We start from the raw sequence: 21,772 nt of genomic DNA, 5'->3' as shown, positions 1-21,772 counted from the left end.
TTCGTTGCGGCCTGCAGGCTCCCTACTTGCAGCGTGTGGGCTCTCTGGTTGTGGTGCAGGGCTTAGTTGCCCTTTGCCACGTGGGGTCTTAGTTCCCCGACTAGGGGTCAAACCCTCGTCTCTTGCATTGCAAGGCAGATTCCTAACCACTAGACCACCAGGGACTTTGAAATCCTGAGGAAAACCTTTTCTTAATGAGTTAGAGAGTATTTTGAAACCCAGTCCTTTCTATAATAAACATTGCAAATTGCACACCCTGTAGACTTCCTTTGTTTATTTTGCATAGTGTTTAAATATTTTAGAATTCATTTTCAGTGCATAAAAATTGGTAGTTTATTCACCATTCACAAGATGTCTGGCTTTTCTTCCATTGGAAGGACGGCAAAACTGCGCCTGTCTTCCCATGTGACAGAGCAAACTGCTGCTAAGGACTGGGTGCTTCTCCTTCGGGGTTCTGACCTGGCCCCTTTTCGTTCATTTGCTTTTACTGGTCCCTGTAGGATTTCACTCTTCAGTTCCTGTTTTATGGGACGTTGTTGCTGACAGGGACTTGGAGCATTGTAAAACTTCACCTGTCTTTCACTGTGAATGCCTTGCAGTGGACAGAGGACTGTCGCTTGAGGCAGACTGTTTGGACGGGTGTGAGCAGTAACCTTGAGCAGAAACGACGAGTGCTCACTATGGGCCAGCTAGGGCTCCAGGCGCGGGGGCATAGCAGCCAGCAGCGCCGATGAGCCACCGCCCTGCGAGAGTGTCAAGGCGCGAATCGGCCCATGGCTGACAGTACACGCTCCTGAGGGGTTGTTTGTTTTTAAAGAAAAAAGAATACTTCTCAGAGCCTGTGATATGTACAATGCCTGAGGCCAGGACAAGTAGGGTAGATAATGTTTTGTGAGCATTTCCAAGGATGGCATGTACCCAAAGGGGCAGGCACTGTCAGCTACATTTAGAGGATCAGGAAACTGAGCTACAGGTTCTCCATTTGTCTAGGGTGGTTTTTTCCCTAACCAGAATGTCACTAGGTTCCTTCAGCTTTGGCATATAGCTCCCTCTTTTTTCCTCCAGAGCCTATTTGCTACAGAACTTTAATGAGGAGGGATCCACGGAAAAGCCTTCCCAGGAGAAATTGCGCGGCTTTGCTGCGGTTTTGGCTATCGGCTCTAGCAGGTGCAAGGCGAACACTCTGGGTAAGTGAGCGTGCTTTTGAATAAGACTGGTAATGCTGGTGTGGCTGGTAGTGCTGCTCCTCTCCCTGGCTGCCTGTTCACCACATTTACCATTTATTGGGGTCTTCCTGTGTGTCAAGCATTGACACAGGTTGATCTGTTTTGACCTTTGCAGTAATCCTGTGAGGTAAGTTTTATTATCACCCCCCATTGCTCATTAGGAAACTGAGACTTAGGCTGTTTGCCCATGTCCTGCATTTTGCAAGTGGCAGAGCTGGAATCCAAGCCAAGATCAGTTGGTACCACGGCGTTAAGCTCTTTGGCTGTTGGAAAGATCTTTGTTCTCCTTTCCATTTATAGAGATTAGGAAGACTATTGAGCTGCTGCTCCGTGCTTGGGAAAACGTCTTCCTTGTGTTAGGAATGGTCTGGTAGAAATTTGGGATGGGAAATCAGAAGGACTTGAGCAGGATTGGCGTTACGTGTGATAGTTACCCTTTAAAATGTACAGGCATTTGTATATTCCTGCATTTCAAGGTTTAAGTACCCTTTTAATGTTCAGATAGTCTCACTTTTAGAAATTTAATTTCATGACTTCATTGACTACTGTTCTTAATGTGCACTAATGTTCCCTGCCCTCAAGATCTGTGTTACGGAGAAAAGAGATGGAAGTGCTGCCTGTTCGTAGAGGGTCTGGATGTTGTGTAGTGACTCACCCTCACTTTGCGTCTTGTGTTCAGTTGTCTTCTTTACTCCAAGGTTAGAGAGTGAATATGAGGGGGAGTGAGAATCTTATAATTGAGATTGTTAGTTGTTAAGCAGTTAGTAGTTTCTTGGACATGGTGCTGCTTTTAAACACGCTTCTAAGCTCTCTTAGTAATTATTTTGACAACCTGGACTATAGTGTATTTCTCTCTGCATTTGGGGTTGGCTTTTAAAATGCTGTGTGTCCTTCTCTCTCTCTTTCTTTCTTGTGATGATTCCTTGTCCTTTCTGTTGCCTCCAGGTCCAACGCTGATTCAGAATCTACCATCATCAGTTCAGACTGTGTGTGAATCCTGGAACAATATCAACACCAACGAGTTTCCCAACATTGGGTCCTGGGTGAGTGTCCATCTGTCCGGGAGTAGAACTTTGGAGCCCTGTTTGGTTTCTGCGTTCTGTTCTTATTCTTTAGGCTTAAGCTGGCTCCCGAGAGATCTTACCGTGCCGCAGTAGTAGTTGCTGTGGCTGAGCCCGTAGTCAGGTCCTTGAATTACCCAAATGATACTCATGATCACTTTGCCAGGAATAAGAAGTATGTAATTGTGTTATAGGATAGCCACTTTATTACAGCAATACAGGGCTGTGACTAGCATATGTCCATCTATACAGTGTTGTTTTCACTGAGTCTAGGCTGCAATACTAAATGGTCTGTGGCTGGTTGAATCCATGGATGTGGAACTGCACGTATGGAGGGCTAACTGTAATGTGTACATGGATTTTCGACTGCATGGATGGTCAACACCCCAACCCCTGTGGTATTCGAGGATCAACTGCTAGGACCCTCAGGTTCTTCATCTGTTAAACACTGGGAGGTGAAGATCAAGGATATTAGATGGAAAGTGCCCAGCACATTTTCTGGCACGTGGATTGTCAGTAGATGTTAACTGTTTCCTTTCCCTTTTAGGTTATATGTCAAGAACCTGCTCCTCTGTCATAATTTTATGGGGTAGCATTGAAGTTCTCTAGGCTTTCAGAAGACTGTTGGATCTTCTGTCAGTTCCCTTGCTCTTCCTGTGTGCTGTCCTCAGACTAACCTCTGTTAACAGATTATTGTGTTATTACAGTTCTTTGGAAAAACCAAGTGTTATAATCTTATTATCCTTGCTTTGTAATCGTGATCTCTATTTACATCACCCGGAGCTGTAGTGCAAGGATAATCAAGATGTTTGTAATGGGGAACCAGATGCCTTGTGAAATCCTGATCTTTCCCTTCTTAGAGGCAAACAAGCATAGTTTTAATATTAAATGTAATATATCCTAATTCTTTGAAAAGTGGTATTGGGTGTCTTAACTTTGTAGTAACCAAATTTTAGCTCAACTTTACCTTTTCTGTTTCAAAGACCTGGTTTCCTTGTGGCTGCACCGGCTCCTCTTTGCTGTGCGGGCTTCTCTCTAGTTGCAGTGAAGGGGACGGCCCTTTGCTGTGGCACGCAGGCTCCTTGTTGCGGTGGCTTCCCTTACGGAGCTCGGGCTCTGGGGGATACAGGCCTCAGGAGCTGGGCTCCCAGGCTCTTGGGCACAGACTCAGTAGTGGTGGCACGTGGGCTGAGCTGCTCCCGGGCGTGTGGGGTCCTTCTGGACTAGGGTTCGAACCAGTGTACGCTGCACTGTGAGGCGGATACTAAACCGCTGAGCCACCAGGGTCGCCCTTTTAAAATTTAAACTTGTACTAACTAAAATTTGGTCACTGCTTCCTTCATTCACTCCGCTCCACTCCCTTCATTCACTCCACTCCACTTTCCTTCCCAGGGTGACTCAGAGTGTATATTGAATAGAGTCCCTGTCTGTGAACCCCAGTGGGGTCTTTGATTTTCTCTTTGCTCGTGTAAGCATCTGGAGATGGATGGTCTCTCCATTTATGTCTGCTTTGCCTCCTTTCAGCGCAACGCCTTTGCCAATGACACCGTCCCTTCTGAGAGCTACATCAGTGCTGTGCAGGCTGCCCACCTGGGGACGCTCTGTGGCCAGAGTCTGCCCCTGGCTGCGTCCCTGAAGCACACCCTCCTCTCCCTGGTCAGGCTGACTGGAGACCTCATAGTGTGAGTACCAGCTGCATAGCCCTGAGTGCTCTTCGCGCCTGCGCTCTGTCATAGCTGCAGGAAGACAGCGAGAGTTACATTAACTTCGTGGTAGTGCTTGTTTTGCCTACTTCTATAGCAGAGAGAGCCTGTGGCTTTAGAGTGTGAGTGTCTCCCTAGAAGGATTTTGAACGTAGATGTGGAGGGCACCAGAGGACCTCCCCCTCTTTATGTGTAGTGTGTTTCAGAAAAAACACGCTGGCTTTAAATCATACCGTGACGTGGAAGTGCTCTGGGTTTAAGTTTCAAGGTGACGATGACGTATTTGAGGTCATGCTTCTCCAGGTTCATTGCGGAGCTTAGACATTGCCAGCGTGGGGACTAGGGCAGGCTTCCTGTACATAGGTCACGAGTAAAGTCCTGTATCTCATTGCCTTAAAAGTGATCCAGATTCCTGCCAGTTCTTCTGGAAAGGTTGTCTTGGAGGGTTACTAGCTTAGGTTGCAGTAAATTTTCCTTTCTAAGTATTACAGAATACATCTTATGTAGTTAGTTTAATGTTTTAATGAGTGGATTTTTCAAATGGAAATGATTTTAACTTCTGATACAGTGATGAGAAAGAAGACCATGAAGTTGCAGGACTGTGCCTGTGTGAAAAACAACTGTCCCAGGAAAAAAGCCCTTCTCAAGAAATGACTGGATTGCCCTCTCCTCCCCTTGCAGCTGTTCAGAGTACATTCACTGATTAGATTCTGTTTTCTTTGCTGAAGCTGGTCCGATGAGATGAACCCGGCACAAGTAATCCAGACACTGCTCCCCCTTCTTCTGGAGTCAAGCACTGAGAGTGTGGCTGAGATCAGCAGCAACTCCCTGGAGCGCGTCCTGGGCCCCGCGGAGTCTGATGAGTTCTTGGCTCGTGTGTATGAGAAGCTCATCACCGGCTGTTACAACATTCTGGCCAACCACGCGGACCCCAATAGGTGAGCCCGACTGGGGAGAGGCTGCTGGTCCCTGTGGCTTCCTGCTACTCCCGGTGAAAGACACCAGCACTTGCTTCTCTCTGTCATTCATTAACAGCCTACGATTGTGCCTTTTTGAAAAATTAAATTTTGGTTGTGTTGGTTATGCTGGGTCTTTGCTGTTGCGCATGGGCTTTCTCTAGTTGCTGGGGAGCTGGGAGGCGGCTCCTCTTCGCTGCGGTGCGAGGACTTCCTGTTGCAGTGACTTCTCGTTGTGGAGCATGGGTTCTAGGGCGGGGATTTCAGTAGTTACGTCTCAGGCTTAGTTGACCCAAGGGATGTGGGATCTTAGTTCCCAGACCAGGGATTGAACTTGTGTCCCCTACATTGGCAGGTGCATCCTTGATCCCTGGGCCACGAGGGAAGTCCCTGGTTGTGCTTTTTAATAGAAAGTTCTGTGTTTGTGTTCATTTTGCATTCTTGAGGACACATATGAAAATTTACTTGGAGTCCTCTTCTGTGATTCATCCTTAGGAACGAGCACGCTGCACTAGATGTGGTGATGTGTGCAAAGGAGCTTGACACAGTCTCTAACATTTTTGCGACTGTGCTTGTGAGATAGATGTTCTGCGGCATGAAGGTGGTCTCATTGCGCTCTTTGACCATGCTGGTGTAGGCCACGTTGATGTAGGCGAATCTTAAAAGAGCAGCTGAGTACAGTTGTATCCCACTGAGAACTATATAGATAAACGGTTCCAGGTATTGGGATTTTCTGCCTTCTTGTCAAGCAGTCCAGGTTTTCACGAGAGGCTGCTGCCTTTTTTCCCTCTCTCCCCACTTCTCTTTTGTCACTCCTCCCTGCCTGCGAAGGTGGGAGACGTAGGTTCAGTTCCTGGGTCAGGAAGATCCCCTGGAGGAGGACGTGGCAACCCACTCCAGTACTCTTGCCTGGAGAAACCCATGGACAGAGGAGCCTGGGGGCCGCAGCCCGTGGGGTCGCAGAGAAAAGACGTAGCATGCCTGCGTGTCCCACTTCCCTTACGCCCTCTCTCCCCCTCCAGTTCTCCCCTCCCTTCCCTCCTCTTCCTGATAGTTTGAGATAACAACTCTGGTTCTTTGAACTCTTAGCTACTGACTGCATCACTTATCTCAGATTTTAGGAATTTTTTGTTCTATTGCAGTTTTAATTCCTCATTTATTTAGCAGCTGCTGTATGCCAGGGTTTATGCCAAGCTTTGACAAAACAAAACTAAATATTGCCCTCAAGGTATAGCCGTAAATAGGCTTAGGATTTTTTTTAATAGTTTAAAATTGGGTTTTTAAAAATATATTTTAAAACCTTACTTTCGGCTGTGCTGGGTCTCTGTCGCTGTGTGGGCTTTCTCTGGTTGTGGGGAGTGGGGGCTGCTCTCTGCCTGTGGTTCGTGGGCTTCTCCTTGTGGCGGCTTCTCCTGTCGGGGGCACAGGATCCAGGGTGCTCGGGCTTCAGCAGTTGTGGCTTGTGGGCTTAGGAGTCGCACCTCCTGGGCTCCAGAGCACAAGCTCAGTGGTTGTGGTGCATGGGCTGAGTTGTCCCATGGCAGGTGGGGTCTTCCCAGACCAGCGATCGAACCCGTGTCCCCTGCATTGGCAGGTGGGTTCTTTACTGCTGAGCCACCAGGGAAAGCCGTAGACTTCTGAATTTTTAAAGGTAGTATTAGGACATCAAAACAACCCTTGTTTCTATAGTTAATTTTTCTGTTGGATTTTCAGTGGACTCGATGAATCCATCTTAGAGGAATGTCTCCAGTATTTGGAAAAGCAACTGGAGAGCAGCCAGGCTCGTAAAGCTATGGAGGAATTTTTCTCTGACAGGTGAGCTCCGCTGCGTTCTTCTCAGTGAGGGTTTCTGAATGCCTTCCAGAAGCAAGGACTGTGTTGACCTGGTTGTTCTCTTGGGAAATACAAAAGCCTGCTTAGATGTTTGTACTTCCGGGAGGACTGGTTAGCTGCTGGCGCCTTGAGGTTATTGGTGAAGGGGGTTGTTTTTGATTCGTTGGCATTGTTGACTCACAGGTGACAGTTCTCCTAGAGGGGATGAGATTGTGAGGAAATAGAAGAGGGTGCTTTTTATGTGACGCTTAACATGATCCTTCCATTTTTTCCCCTCCTGCCTTTCAGTGGAGAACTCGTGCAGATCATGATGGCAACAGCCAATGAGAACCTCTCTGCTAAATTCTGTAACCGAGTTTTGAAATTCTTCACTAAACTCTTCCAGCTGAGTGAGTGGCAGCTTTTAATAATCTTCTTAGGGGAACTTTGATGTCCAGCTAATGACTGTGCCTATCTTCTGCCCGAGTGTAACTACGGCAGGAGAATGCTAACAAGTGGAGAGAATTCCTCAGAGGAAGTTTGGAAGGAAGTCAAAGGCTTGCTTGGAGCCTTCCCTCTTCCCTGGCTCACGGTCTGGGCCTCTTCCCTCCCCCGCCCCTCTGCACTGACCGTCGCCTCTTGCTCTGTCCCCAGCGGAGAAGAGCCCTAACCCGAGCCTCCTGCACCTCTGTGGCTCCCTGGCCCAGCTGGCTTGCGTGGAGCCTGCGCGTCTCCAGGCATGGCTCACCCGCATGACTGCATCGCCCCCCAAAGATTCCGATCAGCTGGACGTGATCCAGGAGAACAGGCAGCTGCTGCAGCTGCTGACCACCTACATTGTTCGGGAAAACAGGTAGCGCGCCCGCGCTCATATCACGCGTTCCGACAGCCCCAGCAACAGGGCGAGAGTGTTTGCAGCTGTGCTTCCTTCAGCCTCAGTCAGTCCTGAAGCATTTGCAGCGATCCCGCAGCCCCCTCTCAATAGACTCAAGGAATCTAGCGTACCTCCTTGATTTTTCCCCTGAGGAAACTTCTGCAGTGGCTTCTCCTGGCAGTTGTAACACGTGTGATTGTTTTATGGTCTAGCAGCCCAAGTGCACAACTTGGCTTAGTGAGTGGTCATGCATTTAACGCTTAATTGTAAACGCTTCCTAGAAATTCTGAATTCTTACAAATTCAATACTGAGTCCTACTGAATATTTACCACTGCGCTGTTTCTTTTCTACCAGTCAAGTTGGGGAAGGTGTGTGTGCTGTGCTCTTGGGCACCTTGATCCCCATGGCAACAGAGATGCTGGCCAACGGTGATGGGACCGGTTTCCCTGAACTCATGGTTGTCATGGCTACCCTGGCGGGTGCAGGTCAAGGTGCTGGCCATCTTCAGCTTCATAATGCTGCTGTGGACTGGCTGAGTAGATGGTAAGAAGATGAAATGGGAGGGTTGCATCTGTATGATACACCGTTGCTCTCAAGGGGTATAATTAATTGCAGGCTATTTTTTTTGTAGCTCAGAGTGAGTACAAAAGAAACTTGAAGCTCTGTCTTTTTATTGGGGATTATTCACTGTAGATTCAATCAGTTCACTTTAGATTTAATCTCTGCTCTTTTATTAGTAGAGTTTCTTATTCATTATTCCTAGAAGTCTTGGGAAAGTGTACCAACTATAACCCCCTAATCGCTGATGACCCATATAATTTCCAAAGAATGCCTTTAGTTCACTTTGTCTACAAATTGATGCAAGATCCATGGAAATGCTTCCGTTCTTTGGTTCCTTAGATGATTTTGTGTCCCATCTCCCCCGCTTTTTTTTATTTGGCAGCAAGAAGTACCTGTCCCAGAAGAATGTGATTGAAAAACTGAATGCTGGTGTCATGCATGGAAAGGTAAGGAGGGTGAGGGGCGGCGGCGGCCAGGGAGCGATGGAAGTCCCGTTGCTGTTGGTTTCTGTCCCTGGAGCCCCTGCAGAGGGGAGGCCCAGGGTCTCAAAGGCCTCGAAGTGTGCCAGTGCCAAGGGCACACCCACAGTCCTCTTCTTGGGGCAGGAAGTGAGCCCGAGGAAATGCTCTGCAAACAGACATCCAGCAGAATCCTTCTTAAAACAGTGAATTTCTGCCATTTTTAGATATTGGCATTCTCTGGGAAATTGTTCGCTGCTCCTGCATCGGAATTGTGTGCTCTGAGTGGCAAACGTGGGTTAGTGTTTACCTCCGCATCTCCAGTCCAGGTGCTAGAATTGTTCACGTTATCTGGAGGCTCAGGCCACTGTGCTGAGAAGAAGGGTGGCAACTGACAGAAACCTTGCATTCGAGCATTTTCTCGCTCCACCCAACCTGCGAGGCTGTCATTGTGGCTAATTTAAATGTTTTTCACTAATGGTTAAAAAAATGATTATGGCAGGGAAAAAAGCCAATGAGAGTTTACTCATGCTTTAATGTAGTCTTTTTATCTCTTTTCTTGAGGTGTAATTGACATAGAGTGTTAGTTTCAGGTTTACACAATAGTGACTTAATGTTTGTATACATTGCAAAATGATCGCAGTCTAGTTAGCATCCATCTCCATACATAGTTAAGTTAGTATCCGTCTCCATACATAGTTAAGTTAGTATCCGTCTCCATACATAGTTAGACTAGTATCCGTCTCCATACATAGTTAGATTAGTATCCGTCTCCATACATAGTTAACTTAGTATCCGTCTCCATACATAGTTAAGTTAGTATCCGTCTCCATACATAGTTAGATTAGTATCCGTCTCCATACATAATTAAGTTAGTATCCGTCTCCATACATAGTTAGACTAGTATCCGTCTCCATACATAGGTAAACTAGTATCCGTCTCCATACATAGTTAGATTAGTATCCGTCTCCATACATAGTTAGACTTTTTTCCTTGTAGTGAGAACTTTCAAGACCTACTCTCTTGGCCGCTTTCAGATATGCGTACATTAGCATTAACTCTAGTCTCCATGGCTTGCCTATTTTATGACTGGAAGTTTGTCTTTTGACTCACATCACCTGCCTCACTGAATCGCCCTCCTACCCCCGGCCTCTGGAACCACCACTCCGTTCTCTGTGTCAGTCTAGTTTTTCCTGGAGTGATTTTTGTGTCTGTTTCAACTTTATTCTCCTGGTTTATGTGGTACTTCGTTTTATAAAATTTAAAAAAATATATTCATTTATTTCACTGTGCTGGGTCCTTGTTGCTGCTTGGGCTTTCTCTAGTCACTGCAAGCAGGGGCTGCTCTCTGGGATCAGTGGCCTCTCTTGCCGTGGAAGCTGGGCCCCGGGGCTCGAGGGCTCCGGCAACTGCAGCTCCCAGGCTCTAGGGCACAGGCTCAGTAGCTGTGGCCCCCGCGCTCAGTTGCTCCGTGGCTTGTGGGATCTTCCTGGATCAGGGACCAAACCCACGTCCGCTGCGTTGGCAGGTGGATTCTTTACTACTGAACCGCCAGGGAAGCCCTATTTTATGATTTTTAAAGAGTCGTCTTTGTGCTTAAGGGGTGAATCATACTGATTCCATACAGTTTCTTTATTTTTTAAAGTTTTAAAGTTTTGGTCACGCCATGCAGCATATGGACCCTTAGTTCCCTGACCAGAGGTCAGACCTGCATCCCTTGCATTGGAAGTGCTGAATCCTAACCACTGGCCCCCCAGGGGAGTCCCCGTGCAGTTTATTGACCAGCTACTTGCTGTTGCGTGCGAAGAGCTAAGGAAATAGATAATTAAGACATGCTATTTTTCTTCTCTGCTTTTTGTGCTGTTCCTTGAGCTTTATTGGAAAAAGCGTGAAAAAACACAGTTTGCATGGTGATGGAATGTGGAGAGCTGACCTTTCGTGGTGTGGTGGTCTTCTTTATAGCACGTGATAGTCCTTGAGTGCACGTGCCACATTATGGCTTACTTGGCCGATGTCACCAATGCCCTGAGCCAGAGCAACGGCCAAGGGCCAAGTCACCTCTCCGTGGATGGCGAGGAGCGGGCGATTGAGGTGGACTCTGACTGGGTGGAGGAGCTGGCAGTGGAAGAGGAAGACTCCCAGGCCGAGGACTCAGTAAGTGGAGTGACCACCACAGTCATGGCTGACCGGCACTCGCAGAGCTCACGTTACCAGGCCTTTGGCCTTCTGTTTTGGCCCCTGTGCGCTTCAGGACTCTTCCCAGTCCTTGTTGCGTATTCAGAGCTTTCATGACTAATGCCAGGCTGATTTTCCAGGCCTGCAGAACAAGTCGTAGGACTCTAACCTCCGAGAGGAAGGACCCTTAAAAACAAGCCTGGGCCTTCTTCCCTCTAGAGGCACTTGGGCTGCCGTTCCCACTGGTTGTTGCGTCCAGAATGGAGTTTCAGTGATGAGTTTTTCAGGGGGATGGTGTGAGCTGCGTTGTAGAGGAAGCGTAAGGTTTATTTTTTTCTTAGCCACAAAACCTGAAGGTCTTATCTGAAATTGGATCACATTTATAGCCTGCAAGCTCTCCCCAGCTGGAATAGGTTTCTACTAGTCATTTATGAAGTCAGTGGTTTATTTTCCATAGGGTGTGTTTTTGTGGGTGCCTGTGTGGAAGGATGTATTTCTGATTTAAAAAATTTATTATCTTTGAAGGATGAAGATTCTCTTTGCAATAAACTCTGCACTTTTACCATCACTCAGAAAGAATTCATGAACCAGCATTGGTATGAGCAGCTTTTCCTTCTTGGTGGGGCTTCCCAGGCCGTGGATTTTGGGGCTTCTGGACTCATTGCCTGGTTCTCATTCCTTCTAGGTACCACTGTCACACTTGCAAAATGGTCGACGGGGTGGGTGTGTGCACAGTGTGCGCCAAAGTGTGCCACAAGGACCACGAGATTTCCTATGCCAAATACGGGTCCTTCTTCTGTGACTGTGGAGCCAAAGAAGATGGCAGCTGTTTGGTGAGGAATTAGAACACTCCCTTGGCTCTAAAGGGTGACTTGTTAGTGATACAGATGTGTAAGCCAAACTGGGAACTTCCCACGTCACCTTCATGGTGTCCTGGGTCTAGGACCAAGTTCTGGTTCTGTCAATGATCAGTTGTATAGTCATGGCCTAAACACTTCACTTAGGATAGTAGAACTTGCAGTATCCTTAGAGATCTTGCAGTGTTATCAAAGACCCTACCCCAATTTTAAGACCTGTCATTATGAGTGGGTAAAGTGTTAGCTATTAGGCAAATACCACAAAGATTAGAATTCAGGCTTTTGGATATTCTTTAAATGGTTAGCCAGTCTCCCCTTTGAGTCAGATTTTTCCTCCGAGATCTTAGACAGTATTTCATCTGCGCTTGTGACAAGAAATTGGGGACCTCTGACATTTCCTGTCCCTAGGCTTTGGTGAAGCGAACTCCCAGCAGTGGCATGAGCTCCACCATGAAGGAGTCAGCATTTCAGACTGAGCCCAGGGCTTCAGAGAGTCTCGTGCGCCACACCAGCACCGCCCCGGCGGACAAGGCCAAGGTCACCATCAGCGATGGAAAGGGTGCTGATGAAGAGAAGCCCAAGAAGAGCAGCCTGTGCCGCACTGTGGAGGGCTGCCGGGAGGAGCTGCAGAACCAGGTGGGGCCCGGTGGGAGGAGCTGCAGAACCAGGTGGGGCCCTGGTGGGAGGAGCTGCAGAGCTGGGTGGGGCCCGGTGGGAGGAGCTGCAGAGCCGGGTGGGGCCCGGTGGGAGGAGCTGCAGAGCCGGGTGGGGCCCGGTGGGAGGAGCTGCAGAGCCGGGTGGGCTCTGGTGGTGCACAGCACGGGAGCAGAGCGTGGAGCCTGGCACAGCGCTCTCCTTCCCATTCCACCAGTGGTTATTTTGTCCTCCAAGGTTACTGATATCCATCATGTGAATAGCAGTCGTGTGTGTGGTCAATCACTGCTTCACAGGGACTCTGTGGCTGAGGATGTTTGGGGGTTTGTGTGAAGGTGTGTGATGCTCCGGGGCACCCTTTCTTGGCGCAGGCCCCTCATCTGCAGCACGGGACCCAGAAAGCAGTGGGTGGTCGTCGGGTGGTGGTCGTCTCGGTCTCCCAAGTGGTGCGTGACTGGACCCACACTAGATGTCTCACTGAGCGCGGTGTGTGTGGAAGCAGTGCTTATCAGCGTGGGGCCCCTGGTTTAGTGACCCAGTCGCATGCTGACTGGAATCAAATCCAGTGCTCAGAGTGAAGTGAGGGCTGAAACACATAACTCAAGTGAGGAAGCTGGGTCCTGGGTTCTGTAGGTCGTTACTGGCAAGATGATGCTGACGAGTGTGACCCGTCCTTTTTTTTTCACTTGTGTATTTGGATTTTTCTCAGGCCAATTTCTCCTTCGCTCCTCTCGTGTTAGACATGCTCAGTTTCCTCATGGATGCCATTCAGACCAACTTCCAGCAGGCGTCTGCGGTGGGGAGTAGCAGCCGGGCCCAGCAGGCCCTCCGGGAGCTGCACACGGTGGACAAGGCTGTCGAGATGACAGACCAGCTGATGGTGAGTGGCCGGCATCGGGGCCGGGGCCCCGGGGAGCCAGCACGCCCACTGGGCAGCCAGAGGGCGCTCGGTGCTCCGAGATGCACCCTAGAGAGTCACCCATGGGCGTTCAGAACCTGGGCTGTAAGAACCCATGACGCCCAATGTGAAAAACGGCATGTGAGGTGTGTCTTCTAACGAAGGGGATGGAAGGTCACTTGGACCAACAGCGCATAAGTCTCCTTTTCAGTTCACGTAAATATGTGAACCCCTGTGTGTGAGGAGTGACGTTTGGGGGCAATCTCAGTGGCCAGGAGTGTCTCCTGTACTAAAGACCTCCCTACTGGGACTTCTCCCTCAAGGCTCGTATTGCATCCAGAAGCAGTGCTTGTCCTCCTCGGCTTAGAGCCTGTTAGGTTGTCTTCCTTTCGTTCTTGCTGTGACGTGGGTGCTAAGTTCTAAGTCGTCGTCCACTGTGCGCCTGCTGCCCAGCACTGACTGGAGGACTCCTGGAGTGGTCTGCTCAGCCTCTTGAGCAGCTGTGTCTCTGGTGAGCCAGGGGTTAAGCCGCCTGCCAAGGCAGGGAACGTGGCTTTGATCCCTGGTCTGGGAACTGACAGCCCCCATGTGGGAGCAGCTAAGGCTGTGTGCTATGATTACCGAAGCCCGCAAGCCTGGAGCCTGTGGTCCAGAGCGGGAGAAGCCCTGCAGTGAGAAGGCCGAGCGCTGCAGCAGGAAGTAGCCCTTGTTCACCACGACTGGAGGAAGCCTGTGTGCGGCAGAGGAGATCCAGAGCAGCCAGAGTTAAAGGAGAAAGGAAACTCCCGCACTTCTGGAAGGATAGCATAACAACGAGTGAGGCGCACGGATAGGTCTCACAGGGTGCCTGCTTCTGAGGGCAACACGGTCACTTGGTAGCACACACACAGACAGACACACAGATATTCTGACGTTTCATTGAAAATCGGTCACCATTGGGAATTCCCTAGGGTTCCAGTCATTCGGACTCTGTGCTTCCACTGCAGGGGGCCTGCGTTTAATCCCTGGTCAGGGAGCTAAGATCCTGCAATGGCCAACCTCCCTCCCCTAAAAATCAGTCACAGTTTTAGAGCAGTAGTTTTAGACTTGCAGATACTAAAGATGAAGCTAGAAAAATATTGGGATGGTGTTGGTGATCCATAAGGTTGCTGACTTTTAATTTTATTGGGGTAAATCAATGAAAAAAAAAACACTATCATCATTATCATTTCATTTTTTAAAAGGGCATTTTGGGAATTCCGTGGTGGTCCAGTGGTTAGGGTTCAGTGCTTTCACTGTTGAGGGCCCGGGTTCGATCCCTGGTTGGGGAACCGATATCCTACAAGCTGTGTGGCGTGGCCTAAAAGAAAAGACAGAGGTGCTTTTTAACACTTAAAAAAATCAGCACTTAAGTTAACTTAGTTCTCTGCAGCACTTACTGCGTTGTTCTTACTGGACTGGCAGTAATTTTGGTGAATTAACTCTCCGTGGGTTAGAAATCGGAAGCCATTGCTCTTGAGTAACTAGACTGTACAGTATTTCAGTCATACGAGCAGTGTGTGTGTGTGTGATTCCACCTGTTCTGTTTCGCCTCATTACTGCCTACTCTCTCTGTGTCCGTCTTTGCCAGGTTCCCACGTTAGGCTCCCAGGAAGGTGCCTTTGAGAATGTTCGGATGAATTACAGCGGAGACCAGGGTCAGACCATTCGCCAGCTGATTAGCGCCCACGTGCTTAGGAGGGTGGCTATGTGTGTGCTCTCCTCCCCTCACGGGCGCCGCCAGCATTTGGCTGTCAGCCATGAGAAAGGCAAGGTGGGTCCTCCAATCCCTTCCCTCTCATTTGAGACCATGTTTGTCGTAGGTGCTGAGCAGAACACACAGGGGGCAACACTCAGACTGGCTCGCCAGGAAAACGTCTGTTTTTATGAATTCTAGCAAAGCTTCAGGGACAGATCTCAACAAGCTTTGCTGCTGGAACCCTGAGTTACTTTATTAGACTCAGAACCAGTCTGACTGGAACAGAGACTAATGAGTCAGTTCCCACTCTGTGAGTCAGACCCCTGGGCCAAGGTAACGACTGGAGGCTTCCAGGACAGTGTGGCTTGCAGTCTTTCTCAGGTTAGCCACGCTGGAGGACACAGTGGAGAGAGGAGAGTCTGCCCAGGAGGGCTCGGTGGTCCTTATTTAGGTCTTCCCTGTGCTCCCAGCCCTCTTGAAGACCCAGGGAAGTTTATGGAATTTTATAGAACAGGAGAAGTTAGAGGAGAGTGTCTTAACTCAAGCTTTTCTGTTTTCCGGCGTCCTCATTTGTTTTACCTGTACATTAAGTGAAAACGAGATTAGAGATGCAAGCAGCTCTAACAGACTTTCAGACCATTTTCACGGAGAGACGAGGGGGGCCAGTAGTGCGCGCGGCTGCTCAGTGTGTTACGGGCGGAGTGCATGAAGCTGGCTTCTTTGCTCACCTCTAGAAAGAAGAAATGAAAGGCATGCCATTCCTTAGAGAAAATAGAGGCTGATCCTGGTCTTGGGTTTTTGAAGAGACTTGCTCACAAAAACAGCCTGCAGATCAGTAGCTCTAGTGCAGGAGCTTTTGTTTTTGCTGGTGTTCTCTGAGAGGAAGAGGGTTGAGAATAAATTGGTAATCATTCTCTGGCAGATCACTGTCCTCCAGCTCTCTGCTCTCCTGAAGCAAGCGGATTCCAGCAAAAGAAAGCTGACTCTGACCCGCCTGGCTTCTGCCCCGGTGCCCTTCACTGTGCTGAGCCTCACAGGGAATCCTTGCAAGGAGGACTACCTGGCCGTTTGTGGGCTGAAGGTAATCCTGATTCAGTTTGGTTCTGTTGAGCTACGGGTCACTGTGACCTTTTCTCCTGTTCTTAGCTCCACTTTCTCTTACTCATTGTTGAGATTGGAACTTAAAAGCCATTGGGAACACGAAAGAAGTCTCTGAATTTCTTCCACGTCATCCAGATTTCTCTTCTGTTGGAAATAAGCTTTGTGTGTTCTTGACACTTCAACGTGTTACTCGACAGTCTGAGTACTGTCTGGAGGCAGGGAGTGCCGGGGAAGAAGAGGCACTGTTAAACGCTGAAATGAGTTAGCCTGCTTTCCAGATTGCCTTGTAACCGTTCTGCTCCTCCACCCGTGCTCAGGACTGCCACGTGCTGACCTTCAGCAGCTCAGGCTCTGTTTCGGATCACTTGGTTCTGCACCCCCAGTTGGCCACAGGGAACTTCATCATCAAAGCCGTGTGGTTGCCTGGCTCACAGACCGAGTTAGCGATCGTCACCGCAGACTTTGTCAAGGTATAGGTACAGCTCTTTCATTGTCTGGTCCCACAGCGGTTTTGCTTTTAAATTCAGAATGCCGTTCTGAATGGCAGATCTCCATTACGTGTGCTAGCTTCTTTTAGAAATTAAAAATAAAGACTCCTAACATTTTGGTGCTCTCTGTCCTGTTGCTGCGCAGGAGCTATGTGTGTGTAGGTAATAGAGCATAGGTTCTGGTTCAGTCTCTGCTGTACTCAGCGCACCGCTCTCATTTGCTGTCCTTGGTATAGAATTTATGTGTCTCCTCTGCTCATCCCTTAAGAGAGAGTGAAAAGAGACCTTATTCATCTTTGTGTGCCCAGTGCCTAGCACTGACGGGTGTGTGCTGAGTGGAAGAGTGCCCTTCCTCACCACCACCACTCCCTGCTGCACCGGGAGCGTTTGGGCCTGGGGCTGAGAGAGACCTCCCTTATTCGATCTTTCTTCCTTCTCTCTTGCAGATTTATGACCTGTCGGTTGATGCCTTGAGTCCCACCTTCTACTTTCTCCTGCCCAGCTCAAAGATAAGAGATGTCACCTTCCTCTTCAGCGAGGAGGGGAAGAGCATCATTGTTATCATGTCCTCGGCGGGGCACATCTATACGCAGCTCATGGAGGAGGCCAGCAGCGCCCAGCAGGGACCCTTCTATGTCACCAGTGTGCTGGAGGTCAACCACGAGGACCTGAAGGTTAGGGTGCATGGCGCCGCTTCCTTCCGGGCTAGGGTTCATCAGCTTAGTGGCTTTTTCAGTGTCTCTCTTTTAACTTTTACATGACAGCAAAACTCTAGTCCTTAAGGATTAAACTTGAAGTTCTTTTATTCTCATAGTATTTTTAAGATTTACCACAGGGATCTCCTGCTTGGAGAGTGAGAGCCCTTAATCATGGTCTAAACTGAATGACCAGGGACGTCCTTGGGGGTCCAGTGGTTGAGAATCCACCTGCCAATGCAGGGGTCATGAGTTTGATCTCTGTCTGGAAAGATTCACACGCCATGGGGCAGCCAAGCCCACGAGCCGCGATACTGAGCCGGCTGCTGCAACTCCTGCAGCCCGAGTGTCAGAGCCTGTGGTCTGCAGCGAGACCCTCGCACTGCAGCTAGAGAGCAGCCCGTGTTCACCACAGGTAGAGAAAGCCTGCGTGCATCATCGAGGACCCAGCGCAGCCAGAAATCAGGAAAAGCACCTGCGTACATTCAAAAGCAAATAAACACAATGAGTGACCAGCCGAAGGGCCCGCCAGCGCCCCGGCGGCCTGGGGACGTAATGTGGATGTTGTGTCTGTTGTGACAGGACAGCAACAGCCAGGTGGCGGGCGGTGGCGTGTCCGTCTATTACTCGCACGTGCTGCAGCTGCTGTTCTTCAGCTACTGCCAAGGCAGGTCGTTCGCAGCCACCATCAGCAGGACGACTCTGGAGGTGTTGCAGCTCTTCTCCATCAACATCAAAAGGTGGGGCTCAGCACTTAGCCTTGAACTTCCGCAGCGCCCCGTGTTCAGTAGGGGAGCTCCGCCCCTCCCGGGGGCTCTCCCTTCCCTGCCTGGGGTCTCTAAACTAGGCAGCACCTGGCGTGGGCAGGCTGGCCAGTCTGCGTGGTTTGTCCCCCAGGCTGTTAGAGGTAGCTTGCGGGGGCCGCTGTCACGTAGAAGGAGAAGCTATGGTCAAGGTAGCAAATGTGATTTTAATTTGATGAGAGAGTTTTCAGAAGGGAATGTCAGTTTCTTTCTCTTAGACATCCCTGCTGCTAAGATGCCCTTGAAGTTTCCTTCCTGGTTGGGGTGGGGGAGGCGTTGATCAGTAAATAGAACGTGATGTCAGTCCATGGGGCATGGTGGGAGTTTGGGAGGCGGGGGCTGCCATCAGGCTTCTAGAAGGTAGGGGTATGTGAGGTGGGGGCTGTTTTATTTAAGGAGGAGGCAGAAAAGGTTTAAGGTTTCTTCCCCTCTTTCCTTTCGGCCACTGAAAAGCAATTACGGCACTTTCTCTCTGCCCTCTTTTTGTGAATCAGCTGGTTTGGGGTGAAATAAAGTGGACACCATTCATTCATAGCTTGATATGCTTGAAAATTCTTAAAAGGACAATGGGTTGTTAGCCTTTGGCACCTCCATGGGCCTGTGCAGTTGATAGCCTTAGGCACATAGGGTCACCGATCCCCTCAGACAGGGGAGAGCCTGGACCAGGACTCCCGCTAGGGCGCGTGTTGTGTGTGAGACTGTACGTGTGGCTCAGAGTAAAACTGGAGGCTCCTGGGTAGTTTGAGTCCTCGGGTGGGTATATTTCTCTGAGAGTCCAGTAGGTAGTGAGGATGTTCTTCCGGTCAACAAAAGATGGAGGGTGGCGCCCTGACTGGTGTCCTTCCGGTCAGCGAAAGAGGGAGGGTGGCGCCCTGACGGGCCGCTTGTGTCGTCCGCAGCTCCAACGGCGGCAGTAAGGCGCCTCCTGCTCTGTGTCAGTGGTCTGAGGTGATGAACCACCCTGGCCTGGTGTGTTGTGTCCAGCAGACTACAGGCGTGCCCCTCGTGGTGATGGTGAAGCCAGACACTTTCCTCATCCAGGAGATTAAGACTCTTCCTGCCAAAGCAAAGGTGAGGGCCGCGCTCCCCCGTCGCTTGAGTAGCCCGCGACCCTGCCCTGGTTCTGTGTTTGTATACCCTGTCCCTTTGCCAGCTCTTCTGACGGAGGCCTATGAAGACTCTTCTCCTAGATGCCTTTTCTTTGCCGGCCTTTTGCACTCCCCCCGTTGACTGTGAAACCAATGGCCTCTCTGCCTCTCTGTGTAGGTCTTGGTCCGTGGGTGTGGGGACTAACACGGCCCGCCCCCTCCTCCTAGATCCAGGACATGGTGGCCATCAGGCACACGGCCTGCAGCGAGCAGCAGCGGACGACGATGATCCTGCTGTGCGAGGACGGCAGCCTGCGCATCTACATGGCCAGCGTGGAGAGCACCTCCTACTGGCTGCAGCCCTCCCTGCAGCCCAGCAGCGTCATCAGCGTCATGAAGCCCGTCCGCAAGCGCAAGGCAGCCGCCACCAGTAAGGCCCCGCCGCCGAGGCCTGCCTGGGAGGGGACCCGGGGTGGACGGCCACGGACGCCCGGGAACCGCGGGGCTGGGCCTCTTCCGTGGCCGAGGTTCTGCACTTCCAGCGCAGGGGCGCGAGTTCAGCCTCTGGCCGGCCAAGACCTCACATGCCTTGTGGCACGACAAAGAAAGAGATGGGGACTGTCCTGCTAGTGTGGCTTCTAGAGGCAGAGGCGGCGCTAGCTGGCCCCTAGAGGCAGAGTCAGGGTTCCTGCAGCCACCCCTTTCTGTGCAGGCAAACGTTTGTTGGTGCTCCTCTGCAGACAGTGGTTCCTAGGTGCCCAAGAAAGGGTGCTCTCTTGGGCCTGGTTTGAGATCGTTTTCTCTGGGTTTAGGGAAGGTGGCTTGCCTGATGCAGTGGGCAGGACGGAGCTGGCGGGGGAGCAGACCCCGCCCCCTGTTGGCTTATTCTCACCAAGTAGCGTAGAAGCCAGGTTTTCCCTGGTGGCTCAGCTGAAGAATCCACCTGCAATGCAGGAGACATGAGTTCGATCCCTGGATTGAGGAGATATCCTGGAGGGGAGGGCATGGCAACCCACTCTAGTACTCTTGCCAGAAAAATCCCATGGACAGAGCCTGGCGGGCTAGAGTCCACGGGGCCACAAAGAGTCAGACACGACTGAAGAGAGTGAGCACACACGCACGCCGTGTAGAAGCCATCGTAGGTGTCTGAGCTGGGAGGCCTACTCCTGAGTGGTGAAGCAGGACTCCTCCAGGAGTGAATGCTTGAATTTAGGTCTGAGCAAAAAGATCATTGCAGCATTCTTCCCACTCCCTGGAGTCTGTTCTAGAGCCTGTGTTTGAGAAAATTGTGCAGCTCTTCCTCTATAAAGAAATAGTTTCTGTTATTTATTTTAGATAAGCCAGCTCTGAGAGAGCCTGTTGTGAGTGAGTGTTCCAGATCCTGACCCCAGATGTCTTTGCCCTGCAGGGTCATGTTGTGGTTGGGGGTGGTGACTGTTGGGCAGCTGACCACGTGTAGGCATCATAGTGATGCCAGCCGTGTAATCCCGAGTTGGCCTAACGTTGGGACGCATGCATGTGAGCTCGGGCAGAGTTGGTGGGGCCACACTGACGACGATGCTCTCTGGCCCCCCGGCGCTGCCCTCCACAGCAACCCGCACCTCCAGCCAGGTGACCTTCCCCATTGACTTCTTTGAGCACAACCAGCAGCTGACCGACGTGGAGTTTGGTGGGAATGACCTCCTGCAGGTCTACAATGCACAGCAGATAAAGCACCGGCTGAACTCCACTGGCATGTATGTGGCCAACACCAAGGTGAGGACCGGCTGCACAGCCCTGGGTGCAGTCCTTAAGTATCAGGGCTCGCGAGCAGTATGGTTTGAGGAACACCTCTACTTTCAGGGTGCAAGACTCAGTTCCCTAACCCTTGACTCTAGTCTAATGGTCCCAGAATGAACAGATACTCTCAGCTCCATGCAGAAGGGCTCCTGCTCCCATGTTACCAGCAGGGTTACTATGCACAGAGTGGCAGGAGGTGGTTAATGCCGGGGAGAAAAGGAGCCCGATATGGAAGGGTCTCCTCCCTGCGGTGTTTCCCGTCCTTGGAAGCAAAGGAGTCATTGCCAAGGAACTAAAGGGTCAAGGTCTTCTGTAGGATCGCACATGTGTCGCTGTCTCTGGGAGGCCCGGAAGTTGGCCCTTCAGAGCTTGTGTGCATTTCGCCATGTGCGCCTCTCCCTGCTCCAGCCCGGCGGCTTCACCATTGAGATCAGCAACAACAACAGCACCATGGTGATGACAGGCATGCGCATCCAGATTGGGACCCAGGCGATTGAGCGGGCCCCGTCATACATTGAGATCTTCGGCAGAACCATGCAGCTTAACCTCAGTCGCTCACGCTGGTTCGACTTCCCCTTCACCAGAGAAGAAGCCCTGCAGGCTGATAAGAAGCTGAACCTCTTCAGTGAGTCCCCAGCTCCTGGCGCAGATTGTATCCATCTCATGATTAATTCTGACTGAGGGGCCACTTCTCTGCGGCTCTGCAGGATTCTGGGGTCCCCTTGCTCTACCGATAGCTCTGTGATCTCTGCCATCAGGAAATGTTGAGCTTTATTTGAGATATAAAGAAGGCAAGGTGACAGGAAAGGGATATACTTGAGAATGGGAGGGGTATAGACAGAGGCAGCTGCTTCAGGGCTCCCTT

The 21,772-nt window shown here is 50.4% G+C and overlaps 1 protein-coding gene across 1 annotated transcript in view; it reads left to right on the top strand.

Moving 5' to 3' along the window:
- Window positions 1-21,772, top strand: part of UBR4 (ubiquitin protein ligase E3 component n-recognin 4) — a 131,434-nt gene that overhangs the window by 34,722 nt on the left and 74,940 nt on the right. The window contains 23 exon segments of the mRNA XM_018054764.1: window positions 1,066-1,187; window positions 2,172-2,269; window positions 3,812-3,969; window positions 4,719-4,928; window positions 6,660-6,761; window positions 7,068-7,168; window positions 7,413-7,611; window positions 7,988-8,176; window positions 8,577-8,640; window positions 10,615-10,806; window positions 11,353-11,423; window positions 11,513-11,660; window positions 12,093-12,320; window positions 13,048-13,218; window positions 14,846-15,028; window positions 15,876-16,034; window positions 16,372-16,524; window positions 16,989-17,216; window positions 17,820-17,977; window positions 18,940-19,111; window positions 19,357-19,558; window positions 20,720-20,883; window positions 21,316-21,532. Coding sequence (XP_017910253.1) covers window positions 1,066-1,187; window positions 2,172-2,269; window positions 3,812-3,969; window positions 4,719-4,928; window positions 6,660-6,761; window positions 7,068-7,168; window positions 7,413-7,611; window positions 7,988-8,176; window positions 8,577-8,640; window positions 10,615-10,806; window positions 11,353-11,423; window positions 11,513-11,660; window positions 12,093-12,320; window positions 13,048-13,218; window positions 14,846-15,028; window positions 15,876-16,034; window positions 16,372-16,524; window positions 16,989-17,216; window positions 17,820-17,977; window positions 18,940-19,111; window positions 19,357-19,558; window positions 20,720-20,883; window positions 21,316-21,532 — 3,689 coding nt within the window.

Source organism: Capra hircus, chromosome 2 (assembly GCF_001704415.2).
Source record: "Capra hircus breed San Clemente chromosome 2, ASM170441v1, whole genome shotgun sequence".
In the NCBI taxonomy this organism is placed as follows: domain Eukaryota; kingdom Metazoa; phylum Chordata; class Mammalia; order Artiodactyla; family Bovidae; genus Capra; species Capra hircus.
The sequence above is the reverse complement of the archived record's forward strand: the minus strand, read 5'-3'. Positions and strand labels throughout refer to the sequence as shown.